The sequence below is a fragment of the Amphibalanus amphitrite genome, unplaced genomic scaffold (genome assembly GCF_019059575.1).
Source record: "Amphibalanus amphitrite isolate SeventyFive unplaced genomic scaffold, NRLGWU_Aamphi_draft 000038F_arrow, whole genome shotgun sequence".
NCBI classification, from domain to species: domain Eukaryota; kingdom Metazoa; phylum Arthropoda; class Thecostraca; order Balanomorpha; family Balanidae; genus Amphibalanus; species Amphibalanus amphitrite.
Window position 1 is genome coordinate 75,277 of NW_024881534.1, and position 19,453 is coordinate 94,729.

General features: G+C 52.0%; 2 protein-coding genes across 8 annotated transcripts in view; one reads left to right on the forward strand and one right to left on the reverse strand.

Annotated features, from left to right (window-relative positions):
* The first annotated feature begins 1,192 nt into the window (after nucleotides 1-1,192).
* LOC122373713 (dynein regulatory complex subunit 3-like) lies at nucleotides 1,193-2,563 on the forward strand. Its single transcript, XM_043352046.1, has one exon. The coding sequence runs from the start codon at nucleotides 1,193-1,195 to the stop codon at nucleotides 2,561-2,563; it is 1,371 nt and encodes a 456-aa protein (XP_043207981.1).
* Nucleotides 2,564-5,619: 3,056 nt separating this feature from the next.
* LOC122373523 (muscle M-line assembly protein unc-89-like) overlaps nucleotides 5,620-19,453 on the reverse strand; it is a 97,281-nt gene continuing 83,447 nt past the window's right edge. For 3 of the 7 annotated variants that reach the window (XR_006255066.1, XR_006255067.1, XR_006255062.1), the window contains 6 exons: nucleotides 13,037-19,296; nucleotides 9,226-10,320; nucleotides 8,800-8,899; nucleotides 8,430-8,690; nucleotides 7,133-7,357; nucleotides 5,620-6,511 (listed from right to left, as the gene is read on the reverse strand). Coding sequence is in view for 3 of the 7 variants with exons in the window: in XM_043351674.1 (XP_043207609.1) it covers nucleotides 13,033-19,296 (6,264 nt within the window). In the remaining 4 variants the exon portion in view is untranslated. Of the gene's footprint in view, nucleotides 6,512-7,132; nucleotides 7,358-8,429; nucleotides 8,691-8,799; nucleotides 8,900-9,225; nucleotides 10,321-13,031; nucleotides 19,297-19,453 lie in introns of those variants that run through there. The other 4 variants (XR_006255063.1, XM_043351703.1, XM_043351691.1 and 1 more) reach the window with 4 other exon arrangements.

Below are 19,453 nucleotides of genomic sequence, written 5' to 3' on the forward strand. Positions count from 1 at the left end.
CCCCGGCCGCCGGCGCTGCGGTACCACTAGCGACATCTCTGGAGAGAAATGGGAACAGTGGACCGTGTGGGTTGGGAGGGGAATGATAACGTCTTCATTTAAACCGCTTGATAGCAGTTGGGATACGTGCATCATATTTTTCCTTTTGCATGAATTGTCCTGTGCTGCCCATGCGTAAGTCATAGCGAGGGCTGGATTTTTAATATTCTGAGAATCGCTTCATGGCTTACGACTTATCAGAATATCTAAATCAATATGCGACTTCTGGGAAGCACGATCAATGTTCATGGTCGCTGGGTAAGCTATTCGGCGACTGGCGTTGATCGCCCCTATCTGCACATGTTTTATTTCATTTGCAAGTTTTGATGACTAGTTTCGAGGAAATCATTCGCTGACGTAGTTCCGACAAACGATTACAGTCCTCGCCTTGTGTGAAGCAGTCAGGAACCTCAGGGTACCCTCATTTACCTACCCCAGGCAGGTGCCCCGCTTTTCAGCTCTACATATGGTAGGACTGAATCAACTCTTCAGAAAAGAAGCATATTAGGTGTTTGAATTAAGTCGAAGGGAGGAGTGGTAGATATGTCACTAGCTTGTCGCTTTAGTAAAATAATGCTTTGACAAATACTACATGTTTTATTAAAGCTTTATTGCAAAGGCTGACCGAACGGTGAAAAAATGAAGCTTGCGAAAAACTGAAAAGTTGGCAGCGAAGCGATGGAGCCACTGGAGCCCTAGGAAGGTTGCCATGGGAACACAAACAAAACCACCGGCGCCATTTCGTCTGTTTCCGTTCACTTGTTGAATATCTGCACGCTGTGAGCTAGCGCTGTTTGATCGATAACGTTATCGATCCAACGGCTAAGTGTGCTATCCTCGTGGTAATAGCCAAATCGAGACAGAACAGTTTAGGTAGCCATACCGTGCTGCGATCAAGATGAACAACCTGTATTTGGGAGACGATCCTGTGGTGATTTGTCATGGTCTTCTCTCTGCTGCTGTGCTGGAGCAGGGCCCAAAAGGTGAGGCGGAAACTATTGTTGAGCACGAACCAGTGCGTTTTAAGGACGTAAAAGAGCTCTCACTGAGCTATCGCAAGATTCTGCGCATTGATAACCTGTGGGAATTTACGTCTCTGACGAAGTTGCAGCTAGATAATAACATCATTGAAAGGATAGAAAACATCTTCTACATGCCCAATCTGAAATGGCTGGATCTATCGTTCAACCGCATCGAGAAAATAGAAAACTTGAACCAGCTTATCCACCTTGAAGATCTCAGTCTGTACAGCAACAAGATATCTGTGTTGGAGAACTTGGACAAACAGCAAAAGCTTCAAGTGCTCTCAATCGGTAACAACTGCATCGACAGGCTCGAGAATGTGCTGTACCTGAGGACATTGGGGGCACTGGGCTCTCTGGGACTGGCAGGGAACCCCGTGGCAGAGCATCCCGAGTACAAGAGCTACATCGGAGCGTTCTTGCCACACCTCACCTATCTGGACTATCGACTAGTGCAAGACGAGTGGCGTCAGCAGGGATTGAAGAAGCACAGCTACGAGATCGAGGAGATGGATCTTCTAGAGCATCGAGATGAGTTTGAAAAGGAGAAGCAGAAACAGCAGCAAGAGCAGGAAGAGCGATACAGGGAGGCTTTCGTGGAAGGCTTGAGTGAGGGGCAGCTGTTTGACGAAATGTTTGACGGTGATAAAGATGGTGACCATTTGTATCATATGCAGGGCGCTGAAGAACTACGCGAGACGCTGAAGACACAGGTGGTACCCATCTGCAAGCAGATATTCGACGTGGGTATTGAGAAGGAGCAGCAGCGAGCGGAGGAGCTCAGTCAGCTCATCAGGTGTCTGAAGGAGGGCCGCGACTCCGATCAGGAGAAGGCTGTGGGTCGGATGGACGAGTTTCTGACGGACAAGGAGACCCTGCTGGGAGACATCGCGGCGGCCATCGAGATGGCCGAGGTAGCCGGCGTCAATGATGAAACCGAGGCGGCGATCGACACTGCCATCCAGGCGTACCGGGACCGCTGCCAGAGTCTCTGGAGCCAGCTGATGGGCAGCGAGGTGGTACTCAACGACGGCTTAGAGGAGGTCATCCAGGAGTTCGGCAGGAACCTCACCGATATGGTGTCCAGCATGCTGGAGGCGACCCAGGCGCTGTTCGCCCAGGTGCGTGACCTCGAGGCCGGCTACACGGAGCAGGTCACCGAGCTGGCGCTCCATGTCCTGGAGAAGGTCATCAGGAACGACGAGGACGTGGACATGCCTCCGGAGACCACCGAGCTCTTCACCGACAAGGAGGTGGTGATGTCGCTGGTCACCGGATCGCACGACTTCCACCTGCAGGTGCTGGACGGGAGGGAGGACCGCATGACGTCTCGCGTCAAGACATGGCTGCAGAACACCATCGCGAACCTGCTACAAGAGGAGGAGAAGAGGAATCGAGACCGAGTCATCGAGATAAACCACTTCCTCGACAAACAGCGCGAGGAACTGGATGAGTTTGAGATACCGCGCGTGCCAGAGATGGAGCTGGATATCGCACCGTAGTTCGCAATCGCAGTTTCTGTCGACTTTCGAGCCATTGTAGACATTGTATCCAGCGGTGGGGCCAGGTTGGCTGTGGCAGGACGTCATAAGTGACTGTATAGCCATTTAGAAATGACTACTCAATGTGTGTATGGTAGATACGGTATGCAGGTCTATGTGTCGCGGTTACAATGCATTGCAGTGCGTTATGAAATAGCCAATCAGAGGGCATTGCTACTGCATTCAGCATCAGAATCACTAAAAACGACCAAAACGAAGTGCAGGTCCAAATAAATACGCTTCCACTATTTGATAAGATGGATGTAAGGTGTCGATTTTCTGTATGTGCTGCTCGATTCGTTTCATCCCTAGCTAGGTGTATGCACATTGTATTCGATAGCTTTATGATAAGCATATGTGAATATCTTCATAAATCGTGGTATGCTGTTGCGTTTCATTCACAGAATGACATGGGGTTGATATAAATATGTTCGATTGACAACCTATGCTTCCAAGTCGTGCCTAATGTTTTTTTTTCTTGCATTTAAATTTAGCTCGAATGTCTCAATGCACGGATTGACAGAGCTTGAACCCACCCTACACGGAGCTGTTACACAGGCCCAGACCCCTACCGTCCTATTTAGATGACAAGGATTAAAATGCGCATCGTAGTCGGACACGGCCTGCCCCATTTAGCTGACATGAACTGGCTGCGTCTGCTCCCACCAATCGCAGACCATCTCTAAAATTTTGGGCGCCGGAGCGACTCGAACCCGTGCCCAGGACTCACTACCGGGAGTCCAATGCTCTACCAACTTAGCTATGGGAGGTATATTGGCTGCATTATCAATATACGCTTGAAAAACTAAAATAATTGCTTGTTAGTCAATATGTTAAGCCAGTAGCGGCGGAACACCTTCAATTAGGGGGGGGGGGGCAACGCCGACGTTTGGTCCCATTCTTTCCATGCAACGCCCATAGGGCTTATGTTAAAATGCCAAAATCAAAGGGGGGGGGGGCAAGGTGCCCCGGTGTCCTCCCCGTTCCGCCGCCTATGTGTCAAGCCGCATAGGAGTTTATAATAAACATGGCACCGGTTTCGCCTCGCCGCGCCGTCTGTGCGCCTGATTCATGCTGCGCCGCAGTACCTGTATTTCGTACAACACCTCATAGATGGCTCTGCCATCGGTGCGCCTGGGAGGATGCTGCACCGCACGACATGCTATTTTCTTATGCGACGTAACTGTCTCCCGAAATTGGTGCGGAGTTTATGGACTATTCGTAAGTTTTAAATCTAAACCATGTCATTTTATACATCACTGCATGTTTGTCAGTACCTACACTGAGAGCTATGCTTATTGCTTATGATAATCACGAAATGAGTCATAAATATGTCAGTTGCATGAAACCTGTCACAGCGATTCGACTAATATTAGGTATATGATCTGATTACCTCTTCTTTTGTCCTGATTTTTAGCAAGAGGTGTGCCAACATAATATACAATTACACCAATTATATGAAGATTGCAACATATGCTCTCTAACCTATATGCTAATCTCGACTTGCATGTTTAGCTTTCCTGTTCCTACCTATGTTTATATTACATACATTGATATTGGGCAATTGAAAACTTTGAGATGGTTGCAACAAATTTCGACGGTAGGGAATGATGATCTTTTCAACAAAATTCAAAGTTATATTTAAGACAATAAGCACCAACCTATTGAAATCCAGAGGCCAGAGCCTTTTCAAATTACCTACTCCTGAACTTGATACGGCGATATTCATGGGTCAGCATGTCCTGAGCCAAAATTAAAATCAGTTGTGCGAGAAAGTTCTTCAGACTTGTGATGATAATCGGTTTCTATATGTTTGTTGAATGGTATCCTTCGTTGCGCCGTATTTTCTATCGCTCGACTGCTGAAAAAGCCATGTCTCTGCTGCTGGGATGCTGGGACTGTTTAGATGCTGCCGAGTGTCCACAGCTGTGGCATCCGGCTGTCTTCAGAGACGAGCGGCCGGACGAAACTTGCTGTCAGCTGGGGTAGCCGGTAGAGCAGACTGTCGTCTCGAAGAGATGAACACGCGAACACCAAGCCACCATGCTGCGAAATCTACGCGGCGCACACTGAAGCAGAAGCGGCTACGATGGAATCGGCCAGCAAATACTGCATCCAACACAAGACAGACGAGTGCAAGGAAGGGCGCAAAGGCGCGGCAGATGAACTGAAAGCGCATCAACAATGGCAGCCATTCACATGATCAAATTCACACACCAAATGATGTACGGCTCATAGCGGTGCAGACCTACGAAGGAACATTTCAATGTTGCCGAAACTAAACAAGCTGCAAGCTTTGACGCCATGTTCGTTGATAAAGCGGGTGACGTGCGCTTCTGAAAGCTGATATAGAATACGGATGACGTCTTACGATAGCCCGCTGAAAACGGGTCGTGGCGGGAGCGGCGGACCGCGCGGTAAGTGAGGCGTTAGAGGGCTACAAAAGCACCGGAAGATATTAGTGGAATGGCTGAGACAGACCTGCATACCATGCGTGGCAGAGTGTGTTAGTTCATGCCAAGGCCTGGAAGCTAAAGCACTCTAAGCGTCGCTCACTTACCTTCTCCCAATGAACGTGTTAGCTGAAAATCTGGCCCAGGGTCAATAGCCCTATCCCATCCTATTGTTATTAGTTTTTTTACATATATTTGTTTACGTGTCTATCCAAGTGAGACAACATTTTAAGGAGCTCTTTAACGGTGATGGTGAAATTGAACAAGAAGAGAAAATACGACCTTAAGTGGGATTGTAAAACTCAGAGGATTTCCCATTGTGTCACTTCTTTTCATGTCATTGAGCCTTCCTCTGCGAGGCCAGAAAGTTGCAGGACTCCTCTGCAAATATGCGGAGATGCAACTTGTCAGGTTTATTCTACAGTCTAAAGTGTCCCACACTGTACGACTAACCTCGCTACAAGAATGCGTTGTCTATAGAAAAAAAGAAAAAGGTTCATTCCGAGAACAGAATGCGCTTTGAGGAGCCATGCATCCCTGTCCTCTACCAAGAACGCAAGCAGCGAGTGTTTGTGAACGTTTATTCAGTCCAGTAGTTCGCCGAGCTGCCGCCGGGCGGCGCTGACGGCCTGCCACGTGAGTTATTTATTTGATTAGTACCGGCATAGACGGACGTCAGGTCGACCCGAGGGCCGACCTGGGCCACGACAGGTCACCAAAGGCCAGAGATGCGGAGTCAATCACAAGCAGTCACGAGGCTCGGCGCGTATCACGAGGCGGCGCGGCGCCGCCGTGCTATTTACATCACCGAATGCGACCAGGTCGCTGTCCAAATACCACGCTCCACGCACACTCTACACGTAACATGTTATCGACCGAACACACCTTCACACGAGGTCACCACAGCAGCCGCAAGCACCGAGCGCTAGATGCAACGTCTACGACTATGTCTAGTCCTGACTAGAAGCTGTCTAAAAAGTCTAAGCCGCAAGCGAGCGTTCCGTATCGTCTTTGTTGCCAGCGCACAGTGCGCAGAGATTCCATCGTTCGTGAAAGTTTTTCCCACGCCGGGACGCGATCCGCCGGCCGCCGTCACCGCCGCGGAGATTTCGGACAGCCCCTTTGTCACAGTATCGTTCGACAAGCCGCTATTGTTTACCAATGATTCAACCAATCATCACAAGCTAGTTATTTGACCGACCGCCATCACAACGTAATCACCATATCGGCCGCCGTAAAACGTTCGTCACCGCGCAGCGCAGCTATAAAAACGTCATCCACTGCGCAACGAGTCTGACCAGCATTGGAGAGGGCCTCCCGCCGACCGGGAGGAGGCAGTGGGACGACGGAGGGAGAGAGGGAGGAGTCTAGAGCTCACCTGCGACGGCCAGCAGCGCCTCGCTGCAGACGGAGCCGAGGTGGTTGGTGGCGACACAGCAGTAGACCCCAGAGTCGTCTGGAACAGGGGTGGGCAAGGGGGGGGGATTCATCGTCATTGGCTGCGATACAAAGTGTCATTGGCTGGGGAAGGTAAACATCGAATAGATTTGGCAGCTAAACTGGAGCGTCACCGGTTACTAATAGCGATTTGGGATTTCCATCGGCGTAGGGGATCGGTATCAGTAACTACAGACGTAATCGTATCATATTTGTCGTAGAAGATTCTCTTACTATATGGGTAGTGCTTTCTTGGGTAGCCACAACATACAACACGTATGCACACATCTCATTTACCGAAGAATTTAGAGTGTCCGTCATTTGTGCCGTCTTTCTGGCTAATGGAGTGGCTAGCCTCGCATGATGACGGCTCCGTGGCGTTTTATGACCATGTGTCACATTATTTCTCGGAATCGGATCATGGGGCGTCAGTTACGGCTGCCAGAGGCAAATGATGACGATGGGGATTCGAAATTAGCATATCGAGTTGGCTCCTAACACGGGAAAGGCAGCTGTGCCAAGTTCACCGCAGCTAATTAATCAAGTCATGAGGTACTGGTGCTCTTCATGACAGTTGTCCCTTAGCTTCTGGCAAGCATTGTTCCGATAAGGAGAGCGTTTCCCCCTGAACCAAACTCACCGGGATGAGCTCGCGGCAGTGAGAGTGTGCACACCCCTCCGTCCTCTGAGATGGCGTAGGGCGCGTCGGGCCGCGGCTCCAGCTGCCGGCCGTCCTTGTACCAGGTGACCGAGGGTGGCGGCAGGGCGTCCACAATCAGCCGCAGCTGGGTGACGGCTCCCGGACGGACCGTGTGGTCGGCGAGGGGCCGCAGCAGCACGGGCGCGCGCAGCAGCGCTGAGTCCGCTGTGGAGAGAGAGGGTGTCAGCGCGTGGTTGGGAGTGCGTGGGATAGGGAGGAGAAATAATTGTGCGCGATTCGCTGGAAAGTAACAATGTAGAACTCGTTTATGTTTAGTAGAGGCAATAAATGCTAAGTTGTGTTTTAGTTTGGTCGAGCCTTTGCACACATGGAAACGAAGTGCGACCCGAATGAAACTCTGGATTTCATCACAAGATATCTTGAGTGCCAACTCACGTTCTTTGGCTGCATCACCACCAACATTGAGGGCGAGAATAGACAGAGACCCGAATGTTACAAACAACGTGCCATGGTGTTGATGGCCATATCAGTTATTGCAAAGGTCAAACGGAAAGTAAAAACGAGAAGCCAACGACGCAAACGATCACAACAGCCATCAACCAGTGCAAACATTGCCCAGAGAATCGCGGTCATTAAACAGCCCTTAAATTGGCAGTCATTCCTAAAATATGTTGAGCAAGTGAACACTCATCACAAGTGGACGATGAATGCTTGATTTTTTAAAAATCCTTCAGAATTACAAAATCGTTTCGAACAAAACACACTCCATTAATTAGGGTATCATCAATCTACCCCTTGCGGCCTCTAGCCGCTGACGCAGCCAGTGCAAACGCCTGTCAACAGCTGTAGGTGGATGCAGTTACCCGTCCGCTGCGATCATGAGCTCCAAAATAGCCGGGGACCGATCCAAGGGCGCAACGCTACCGGTCTCCGTATCAAAGACAACATCGACCCCGCCTGGCGCGGAGCCATTCAACACTGCCGTGGTCACAGCGCCTCTCCGGGCACTGCTACAGTCAACAGCTGGTCTATGATCGGTGCCAGAGAGGCTAGGGGTGCGGAATGGGAGACGGAGGGCTCGGGGCATGCAATCGTGACACAGCACTTGGGAAGACGGCAGACATTACGAGATATGTGGCGTTAGCATAAATGTTGACTAAAAGATAACCTCGTCCTAGTTGAACTTTTCTCACATAATTAGGCACTTTCCCTGTTATATCCCTTCCCTAGTCGATTGTTATCTACACCGTGTTTCTGTTCTGCTCTCCGATCTCACCATTCTCCTTCGGCGCCTTCTCCGCGGGTGCCGAGTGCCGTCCGTTGGCCTGTTTGGCCCGGCCGTTCAGACGACTCCGCTGCAGGGCGCTCTCCACCGCCTCCGCCGTCCACCTTCCACCGCTGTCCACCGGGCCACGCTCGTCGTCAGAGGGCGAGTGGCTGCGGTGGCCGGCCGAGTTCACGGAGGACGCCCTCTCCTTCTCTCCCTGAGGTCGGTCCCGTGCTGGGGGAGAGTCCACCGGACCGTACGAGCGGCTCGCTGCAGAGAGAACAAACAAAGTACGTGTGATTGTACGATAAACACTAATGGAACAGCTTTTGCATGAATTCTAAGCAATTTAAAAAGAAAGGTGGAGAGCAATTCTTACCAGTGGTGATTCTCTCCGTTCTAAAGTGGGACCCGGCTGTCTTTCCACCTCGCTGCGGGTGATCCTCCTTCAGCAGCGCCGGAGGCGACGGAGACCGACTCTGGAACATCGCAGTGCGTGGATGTTGATGGTTAAAGAGAGCTTGCTGTTTGGTCATTTACTCGGTTAGGCACGCACATTGATGTTACGGTATAACGCTTGTCCACTGAATTAATATAAAACTTTCTGAGACACCAACCGTAAAGATAAAACGCTTAGAGGAAAACATTGGAACATAACAATGGCATCTGTGGTAATGCTCGAATTAAGTCAATGTTGTTAAACGTGCCTTATGTATCTGCAGCTTGCACAAAAATACGTCAATTTCGCTACGTTAACCATCGCTTCCCATTTATTACACCGGTCCGTGTTGTCTTTCAGTCCCACCTGGCTGTGCGCGGTCCTATCCGGCCGTCCCGGCGCTGCTCCCCGGCCGCTGCTCCTCACAGTCTGTGTCCGCGTCACCTCACTCCTCTCCTCCACACTGCGCTCCTCAGAGCGGCGCAGAGACGAACTCCTGTCCTCAGAGACGCGGTGCGAGGACAGCCCGCTGTCCTTAGAGACGTAGTGGGAGGTTTCCCGATCCTCAGAGGCGCGAGAAAACAACCTGCTGTTCTTCTGTGTTCGCGGGAACGAGTCTCTGTCGTTAAAGTTCAGAGGCGTTTTCTCTCTGTCATTTGAACCCGGCGAGGGTCTGTCCCTATCCTCAGAAGATCGGGTGAACCTTTCCCTGTCCTGGGAAGCTCGAGAAGACTTCTTCGCCGGGCTCTCAGACGGCGGGGACGTCCTCTCATCAGACAGTTTGACCACCAGCTGCGCCTTGTAGTGCCGCTCGCTCGGCTCCGGAGTCTCCCTCCGTTTGGGAATCGACTCCGGCTCGGGCGAGGGTGAGTACTGCCTCCCGCTGGCCGGTAGGGCGCGCTGGCCGCGGCGGGGTCCTCCCGGGTCGGGCAGGTCCGACAGCCGGAACTCCCTCCGAACCTGCTGCGACTGCGACACCACCTGGTGACTGATCTCCTGGTGCACTCGCGTCGTGCTCGACTCCTGGCGCATCGACACCTCTCGGCGCATAGAGCTGTCCTTCCGCGTCGAGGTATCGTGATGCGTCGACACCTCTCTTGTCGACAACTCGCCAAAGCTCTCGTATCGCGTGGTCGTCGCCGAGTCGTCTGCTCGGCGGGTGGGTCGCACCAGCGCGCTGGCGGAGGGCGAGTCGCCGTCTCGCTCTCGGCTATCACTGCGGCGGGCGGGTCTGGGCGGCGGTGACCGGGCGCGGTACGGCGGCTGACGGGGGCCGTCGCCGGCCGGCCGGGCTCCCTGACTGCCGCGACGGCTCACAGACGGCTCTGTCGGCCGGTCGTCGGAGTCGGCAGGGGGCGCGGCGGGCCGGCGGACGCCCGGCGTGGAACGCTCCCACTTGTGCGACGATACGGACTTTTCTACGATCTCCTGGTCAGTCCAGCGGCCTGACTTTTCAACCACCTGCAGGGCAGAATTGAGCAGTCAGCAGGGAGTACGGCACTCAGCAGTAACTGATCGGATTGGGGCGATTGAACAAGCTTAGCGCTCTCCGTTGGCATAACATTAAAGGAACAATATGTGAATCAGCTGGAGTCGCAAATCAGAGTTATTCGTGGACTGTTGATAACAAAAAATGTTATCGCCCTTTGTAACGCTGCCATATGTGTTTCAATGAGAAGTGTGCATTTGCAATAGCCTTAAAAACTTGGTTTTAAACAATTCGCTTCAAATTATGTGCCTAAAATATGCAACACATACACCCTTGTTAGTCATTGACGGTCGGCTCAGTAATTATGCTTCTGCAGCCCATTTCGGAATCATTTTCATCGCTATAATTATACATGTAGCGTAGGGTTCATACGGGATATTAAAGGGACCCTCCCACCTTCAAAAAAGTTAATGAATTGGCATGAAAGTGATGTCGCTCGGTTCAGAAAGAGCAAAAACGAATATCTACCAAATTTCATCGAAAAATATTCACCGGTTTTCAAGATATTAGACTTTTACTTTTGTTTACTTTTTGGGATCTCCGCTGTTCCTAGCGACTTTATTTGAAAGTGCGGCAATTGTTGCGCGCAAAGCAGCATATACCACCGCGTGCTACAAAACGTTTTAGTCAAACATTTAACGGACGTTCGAAAGCCTGATGACGTCATCAGATTCCCGTAATGGTTAAGAGATAGGGACCACGCTGGTCCCACCCTGCAAGTTAAGGGAAGAAATTTCTTGAACACCATAAAGCTGCGGGGGTTGCGACCAGGATGTGGTTTCTGAGCCTGGCCGCAAACTTGGCTATCTCAACTCAAAACTAATGTTAAGGTGGGAGGGTCCCTTTAACCCGCGACCGCCTGGGCCGGGCGAGGGTCGGATCCGACCCCCCTCCGTTTTCCTTGAATAACTTATGAACCGCTTACGCTATCGACTTGAAACTTGGCATACCTTCTCCCCCATCAATTTGACGTCTCCTGTGCAATTTTGAAGAAAAAATTTCCAATTTTTTTTAAGATATATCGATTTTAGTGACGTAACTACATGGCGTTTTCAGTCAAAAAGTGGTAAATGTTTAAAAAATCGCCAAAAATCAGGATTTTAAGCAAATTGCAAATTAAGGACAAGAATAGACGCAGCTCAACGAGTTCTTTAAAATGGCTATCTCGGATTTTCCATAAAATGCGTTTTTCATCCCAAAAAATTCAAAAAACTATATTTTTTGGAAAACAGCTAATAAAATCAAAAATTTTGAGAATTTCCAAAAAACCGGAATATATGCCATAGAGCTCTATTAGAACATTAGATGTCCCAAATTTCAACTTTCTATCTTGATTTTTGACCCCCAATTGTAAAAAATAGTTCCAACATGCATAGGGCATGGTGACGTCATCAGCATTTTCGTGAATTAGAGGCACTTCTGAACATCGCATGTGAAAACAAATGGCACCACTAGATTCCTGGGACAAAGCTCGTCTAGAAAAGTGCATTTTTATGTCAAAAATAAAAAGTTGAAAAATTGACCTTTTTTCTTAGCCCTCGTTTAGTTATGTATGGTATAAACGATTTTTATGCTTTCAATGCACACTTATCACCAGCACAGTGACTTGGGGTCACATATAACCATTACCATCGGATTCGGCGTGAAAAATAAGCCATAAAACATGTGTCGCTCGCCCATGTAGCAGAAAGTGAAAACCGTGACCTTTCGTGACCTGACCTGACCTTGACCCGTACTTAGTATGACCCCTATACGCACATGGTACCTTCACTAGGTCTTTGAGGTCATTTTTGGTGAGTTTCGAGCAGCAGCTGTCGATTCCGCTGTCCGTAAGCCTAATCATGCAAAACCCGAGAATTTGACCTTTGACCTGACCTTGACCCGAAAGGTGACCTCAATCTTTAAATCTTAAGGGTGCTTTGGGAAGGTCTCGTAGAGACCTTTCGAACGCCGCCTCGTGGGGCTCGATGCGACCATTGGTTCTCGAGATAACAGGGGGGGGGGGTCGGATCCGACCCCCCCCCCCCCCGGCTGTCGTGGGTACGGAAATAGCCCAGGCGGTGCCGGGTTAATAGTGACTGGTGAGGGGCAATCGTCAGAGCCGTCTGCCTTTCAGTTATATAAAATGTTCACCCAACAAAATTATGTCAACAGAAATTCATTACAAAAACACAAACCATAATACGATAAAGTTGGCAACCATTCATGCACATAACATATGAAAGGTTAATGGTGTGAAGTGCTTGAGCGAGGAACATAGCGAGAATAGATACGTGAAGAATCATTGACCTTTTCCTCGAAAGTGTAAAAACAATGCCAAAAGTTATATTGAATGCGTTGAGCTTTCGGCTACAGGCCTTCGTCAAACCAACAAAATGACACAATTGTGTCATTTTGTTGGTTTGACGAAGGCCTGTAGCCGAAAGCTCAACGCATTCAATATAACTTTTGGCATTGTTTTTACACTTTCGAGGAAAAGGTCAATGATTCTTCACATATGAAAGGTTAGTTGAGCTGTGAAATCACTCCTGCCTCCTTGTGTTTGCCAGGGCATAAGGCACACATTTATAATGTGAGATGCCGTTGTTTTACATCATAGAAATGTCAGTCGTTTCTCATAGCCACTCCAAACAAAACGTGTTAGATAACATAAGAACACCACAACACGCGCACACGTCACGAGACTACCTAGCTAGCCGCGGGAGTGGACCTCCTCGCACCACCTCTGGCGCCTCCGACACCGATTCAGCCGTACAGGATACGGGGGAGGATGTGACGGGCAGGGAAACGGTAGGACCTTCGCCCGGCAGGGAGGAGGCGATCTCATCATCAGACACCGAGGACTGGTCCTCCTGGTCGTGCCCGGACGCACTGCCGGAGGGCGGCGCGGCGCGAAGAAGCAGCGGAGAACGGGGTTGGATAGCCCGCGCTGGCAGCGGTGAGTGCAGCGGCGCCATGCTGACAGCTCCGGCCGGCAGCACGCTGGTCGTCGTCTCCTCCCGCATCATCTTCTGGCTGTGGAACTCCTCCTTGACGTGGGTGGTGGTGTTGCCCTCCTGGGAAGAGGATTCGCGCGCCTTGGACATGGACTCGGACCACTGCTGGCCGCGACTGCTGCTGCCCGGTGCTGGCGCCGGTGCCTGAACTGGACGGAACGGGCTGGACGTGCGGTGTGCCACGTCGGACGGCGTCCACTTGGTCGCCAGTCGGGACTCGTAGTCGCTGGCGTCTGATGCCTTTCGATGCACGTTCAGTGACGATGGCGGAGTCTGACCAACTGTTCTCCTGTCCAGAGAGCCGGTGTACCCCTTCGTCATGGTCTGACTCTGAGAGGCGCGCGGAGGGGCCGCCGGTGGCGCCACGTTCTTGTGTGAGGGGAGCGACACCAGTTCAGGCTCCGATGTGTACCCCCCGGCGTCTGAGGTGTAGCCACACGGACTGCCTCGGCCTCGTGATGAGCTGGATATACTGGAGCGCTGCTGCCACCCGCGCTGGAAACTGGGCGCTGGAGATCCTCGGTCTGGCACCGGAGAGGTCACAATCGGCTGTGGTGAGGCTGGTGCCAGCGCCAGGTGCGTCGGCCTGCTCGGTACCGACGACGACATAGTCACTGTCCTTCCGCTGGCGTCCGTGAACTCTGTTTTCTCCATGCGCTCTTCGAACATCTTCTCGACGCGCATTTCGACCGTGGTGGTACCGCCCGACTGTTGTCGGTTGAACTGGCGCGACTCCTTCGCCGCCGTGTCGTGGAAGCCCCGCACGCCCGGACCGTCCAGGGACTCGTGTGTGCGCTGCTTGTCACAGAAGTTCTGCTGGTTGACGCCAAGCTGCGTCAGGTTGGTGTGAGGGATGGAGACGGGCTGGGTTGGCTTCAAGATGGGCGTTGGAACGCGAGCTATGGCCTTCTGCTGCTGTTCTTGCTGCTTCAGTTGTTGTTGATATTGTTGCTGTCGCTGTCTCTCCTCTTCTTGCCGTTTCAATAGCTGATATTGTTCCTGTTGTCGTTTAAGTTGTTGTTCATACTGCTGTTGTTGTTTTTGCTCTTGTTCTCGTTTTAATTGTTGCTGATATTGCTGCTGTTGTCGTTCCTGTTCTTGTTTCAGTTGTTGCTGATACTGTTGTTGTTGCCGCCGCTGCTGCTCATATAACTGCTGCTGCTGCTGCTGCTGCTGCTGCTGCTGCTGCTGTTGCTGCTGGTATAAACTTTGCTCATTGGTCTTAGTAACCGTCTGGGAGCTCCTGTAGTCTGTCTGATCGGTTTTAGAGATGCGCTGTGGTGCCGGTTTCGGAGGAGCTACCGGCTTTATCACAGGCTGAGCAACTGGTGGAGGGTGAACGATCGGTGGCGTCTTCTTCAGGAACGTGCTCTCGTTTGTCATTTTCTGCATGCTTTCTGAAATTTCGTTGGCTGTTCTCGTGATCTCGTTAGAGACCGGCGGCGGTGGTGGTGCAACAGGCTTCGGTGGGGGCACCGGCCTCGGTGACGCCATCCGCCTTGGCGGTGGTACAGGCGACACGGACTGGCGGGTCCATCCTCCCTGCTGTGCCCTCGTCACCTCCTGTCTGACCTCCCGCCTCTGCCACGATCCATCCCGCTCCCTCTGCCAGTTGCTGTCCACTTCACTCCTCCCCGGAGCCCTCTCACGCGGCGCCCGAGGCACCTCAGGCGCTGACATCCTCCGTGGCGGCGCAGAGACTGATCTCTGGACAACCGTCGAGCCTCTGACTGTCGTCCTTCCGCGGGTGATCGGCAGTCCGACCACGGGAGGACGCTCCGGAGGCGTCTCCCGGACTGGCGCCGGGCGGTCGTACACGGACGGGGGTGTCACCGAGCGGCCGCGCCTCTGCCGGCCTCGAGCCTCCGGCAAGCTCACCAGAATCCTGCGACGGTCGATGTACTCGTAACCGTCCGGCCACCAACGCGTCGGGATGCGTTCGTCGAGGTCGCTGTGGTAATGCGATCCCGAGAAGCGTCCGGGGATGAATTTGGACGGCGTAGGAGCACGGACCACTTGCTTTAACCTTGCTGGCTCTGGGTAAGGTGGCAGTGGCGGAGGCGGCGCAGAGCTCTGTCGCTCGCGCGCCAGACGCCTGAACGTATCCTGTGTCTGTTGCTGCTCCCGCGTGTCCGTGTCAATTCTCCGCCGCATTTCTCCCACAGAACTGGCGGAGCGACGAGGCAGCGCGGCGCGAGGTGAACCGTACTGATCAGAGCGGGTGGCCTGCGAGGAGGTCCACTGGGCGCTGCGCTGCTCCTGCTGCCACGTCTGCTGGCGCGTTTCTTCCACCGGAGTCCACTGTTGGTGTCGCGCAGGACCGGCTCGAGCAACATATGTGTACACCACACCAGGGGGAGCTGCCACCGGCTGGGTCTCCTCGTACTTCTGCTCAGCACAAGACGACCACTCTCTTCGGTCGGTCATCCAGCTGGCGTTGGACGTGGTCTGAGACGAAGCCATACTGCTTACTTGACCACCTGAGTAAGAACGCTGAAGCTGAGACGATGGAACTGGAGATACGGGAGCTGGTGACATTGGCGCACGGACAGGAGCAAAACCGGGCGGACGATCTGGTTTCCAGGTTGAAATAGCGTTGGACTCTATCGACTTGATTATCGAGGAAACTCCGCGAGGTGGTTGCTCTTCGTCAGGGGTGGACGTGGGGACCGGAGAAACCGGCGCTTTCACTGGCGCGATGCTGAGCGCCTTTTCCGTCTTGTATGTATCTGAGGTGTTCTGCATGGAAGATGGAATTTGATATTGCGGCTGAGGGGAAACAGGCGCCTTCACTGGCGCAAAACCAGAGGGCGTAGACGGAGTTGACGAATCTTGCCTTTGATAGCTTTGCTGCACGGATGAAAATTGTTCATCTGTTTCGCTTGTCATGGATGGACCCTGGTTTGGTTGAGATATATTTTCGACCATGATCGTCTCAGTGGTGTACTGAGGTGCGTCGTGGGAAGCCAAGGGTGGCATGTTAATTTTTCTTGTGAGCGCCGAGACCGTGAGGTGAGCCGGCTTATGTGTGACAGATGTAACTCGAATGCCCTGCGTTTTGTCGTCCTTGTACCATGGCGCCGAGTTGACGGCTGGGCTGGATACAGAACTTGGCAGGGGTGCAGAGGAAGTCAGACTCTGCGAAGGGACACCCTGATAGCCACTCACGGGTGAGAGAGGCGACTTTGCCACCGGAGGCCGTACTGGCGAGATGGGACTGCGGCCCCGCACAAATGCTGGCGCCTGCGGAGACAAGGGCGATTGAGCAGGAGCGGTGCCGACCGCGGCGGAAATCTGCGCCTCGCCTCCAAATGTGGTCATGGTGCTCTGGGAGGTTTGAACCCCCATCCGCTCCGCGTATGGCGCCACGACCGGCACGCGGAACACGCCCGGGGGTGGAGCTCCGGTCATCTGGTGTGGGGCTTCTGCAGGCTCGGTGCTTGGGGGCAGTGGCGGTGGGGGTGGAATGGTGAAACCTGGGGGAGGACGGACCCCGGGCGCAGCGCCAGGAGGACGGGGTTTCGGTGCCGTCTGAGGTGGTGTTGTTGGAGCTTTGGCGAATTTATACAACATAGGCTCAGTGGGAGCGTGGATAGTTAGCTCTGCCGGAGTTGCGTCGGGCTGCCAAGGTGCCTCTGAGTCTGTGGTCTGGTAGATTCCATTTTCTGAGGAGCGATTAACAGCCGCGAATACGGGATCATGAGGCCTCTCACTGGTTGGCGGAGGTCCACCGAGGTGGGGACCTGACGACATTAAGCTGTCGGGAGTCTGAACGGCAACATTGGCTCGAAGCGAGAGATCTCCATGGATGTCTGTGTAAGGCTTAGCAGGCTCCAGCACCACTTCAGGTGCATTAGCAGCTTCTTGATCGGGGAGTTCAGGCATAACTGGAGATTCATCCTCCGGAACGTCTTCTTCAGTCGGAGCCTCATTAGTGGAATGCAGCAGTTCCAGCTCTTGTTTCGAGAGCGGCTCTTCTTCGGGGTGAACATCCTCCATATGCTCATCATCGTCACTAATTTCTCTTCTCATTTCTCCACCAAATCGAACGTGCTTTTCATTGGAAGTAGAAGCTTCAGTGTCAATTTTCTCATTAGTGACAGCTTCTTTGTTTGCATCGTCCTGAGTCGTAGATTCAGTTGGAGCATTTTCCAGAGATGGTTCTTTCTTGATTAGAGGCGGCATTTCTGAATCTTCGAAATCTTCAGAGCGAACCTCTTCTCCGTCAGATCGTAGAAGAGGCGAATGGATCCTCGCTTTCTCTTCTTCGGCTTCCTTGGCCTCTGGGAGAAGCTGATGCTCTTCTTCAAGCTCTTCATTGGCATCTCCGTTAGCTAGTTTAGGCTCTGATTTATTTTCATCTATGGTGGGGATATCTTCCGCATCCACTGAAGATTGTCTTCCGGAATCTTGGAGATATTCTTCCTCGGATTCAGACATTCCAATTACTTCTTCAGCATGTTTGGATTTTATTTGACTTGATTCATCGCTAACGTTTTCCTCCGCGTCCGGCTTTGCAATTGGTTTGGCATCTTTTTGTGTAGGGAGAGCGTCATCCATCTTTGCTTCGGTGACTGGCTCCACGTTTAACTTCGTATCTACTGCTTCAGCAGGAGCTTCCTCGGATAGTTCAGTTTCTGGCATAGCCGCATCGGACCGTGGTTTTTCTGCTAAATCCTCTTCATCAGACGTTGGATACTTTTCTTTCGAGGCGTCATTTGATGCCTCAGCTTCTGGAATAACCGTTGAATGCTGACCCGGTTCCTCTGTCATCTCTTGCTCCTCATGCTGTTCATCCTGCTCCCCACTCGATGGCGGTGCTTTGATAATGAACTCTGCTACTGCTTCAGTGTCTATATGGTCTGACTGGTCTCCACCTGTCTCTTCTTCGTCTTGTTCCCGAGATTCTTCAACTTGTGCCGCTTCGTTAGGTCGTGTAGATAGTTTCACTACTTGGGTTACCTGAACGTCCTCCTCTTCAGTCATTTCCCCATCGGCATCGGATTCCGGTGCAACCTCTCCTCCAAGTCGCGCGGTAAATACAGCTGGCTCTTCAGAAGCATCTGCATCCATCGGCTCATCCTCATCAACTTGTTCTGCAAGTGCAGGTTTGTCCTGAGGGCTTGGCTTCTTGGGTTCCTTTGAAACCAATTTGACCTCAGCTGTGGGAACCTCTTCTTCTACGTTTTCCGGAGACTCGGCTTCTGGACTCTTGTCAGGGATATCTTCTTCCATTGCTTCATCTGGCTCGACCTCTTCCTTTATTGTTTCGTCCACTTTGACGTCAACATTTTCTGGCTTTTCAACGTCAACGGGCACGACCCGCTCCCGCAGCCCCTGAATCTCATCTTCACTCGTAGGTCCTATTTCGGTATCAGTTTTATCAACTGGCTCTTCTACGATATATTCTGCATCGGGCTCTTCACGCATTGGCTCATCGGCGCCGTCTTCCGACTTCGGCTGGGGCTCGGGTTCTTTCTGCTTTTGGTCTGGCACAGGCACATTGCCAGAGTCGGGCTGTACATTTGGTCTTTCAACTTCAGCAGTTTGTACATCTGGTTCCTTACCTTCTGGTCCATGATCGCTAGGTATGGCCTCGCTGCTCTCCTCTTTGGCCAACTTTTTAGACTTCTTTTTCGAGGAGGACGAAGAGCGCCTCTTCTTGTGATGAGATTCATCGCCACCAGCTGGTTCTTCAGCACCCTCCGGTGCAGCAGCGTCTTCAGAATCGGCAACGCTGTCCATGCTTTCCTGAGACATGCTCTTGTGTTTCTTGGACTTCTTTTTCTTTCCATCCTTATCGTTTTCCTTATCTTTGTCTTTCTTCTTTTTCTTGTGTTTGTGGGAGTGCCGTTTGGTCGAGGATGAGGAAGGGGACAGGTTGGCCTCCTCGGTGTCGATGGCAGACTCGCTGGAGGCGGGAACCACCTCCTTCGTTTCCGTCACCGTCGGCTGAAGAAATCGTAGCGCATCATCGCGATGGTCACATAGACAGGTCATTGACACATCACGTTTTGAACATACTGGAGAAGTGATTATGCTGCTTTGATCGAATATAGATAAAGAATTGAATCGACTTAATCTTTAAGTTGTATCGTGATAAGATACG

What these genes read in the sequence shown, in the direction of transcription:
- LOC122373713 (XM_043352046.1), top strand. Translation starts at nt 1,193, where the DNA reads ATGCCCAATCTGAAATGGCTGGATCTATCGTTCAACCGCATCGAGAAA.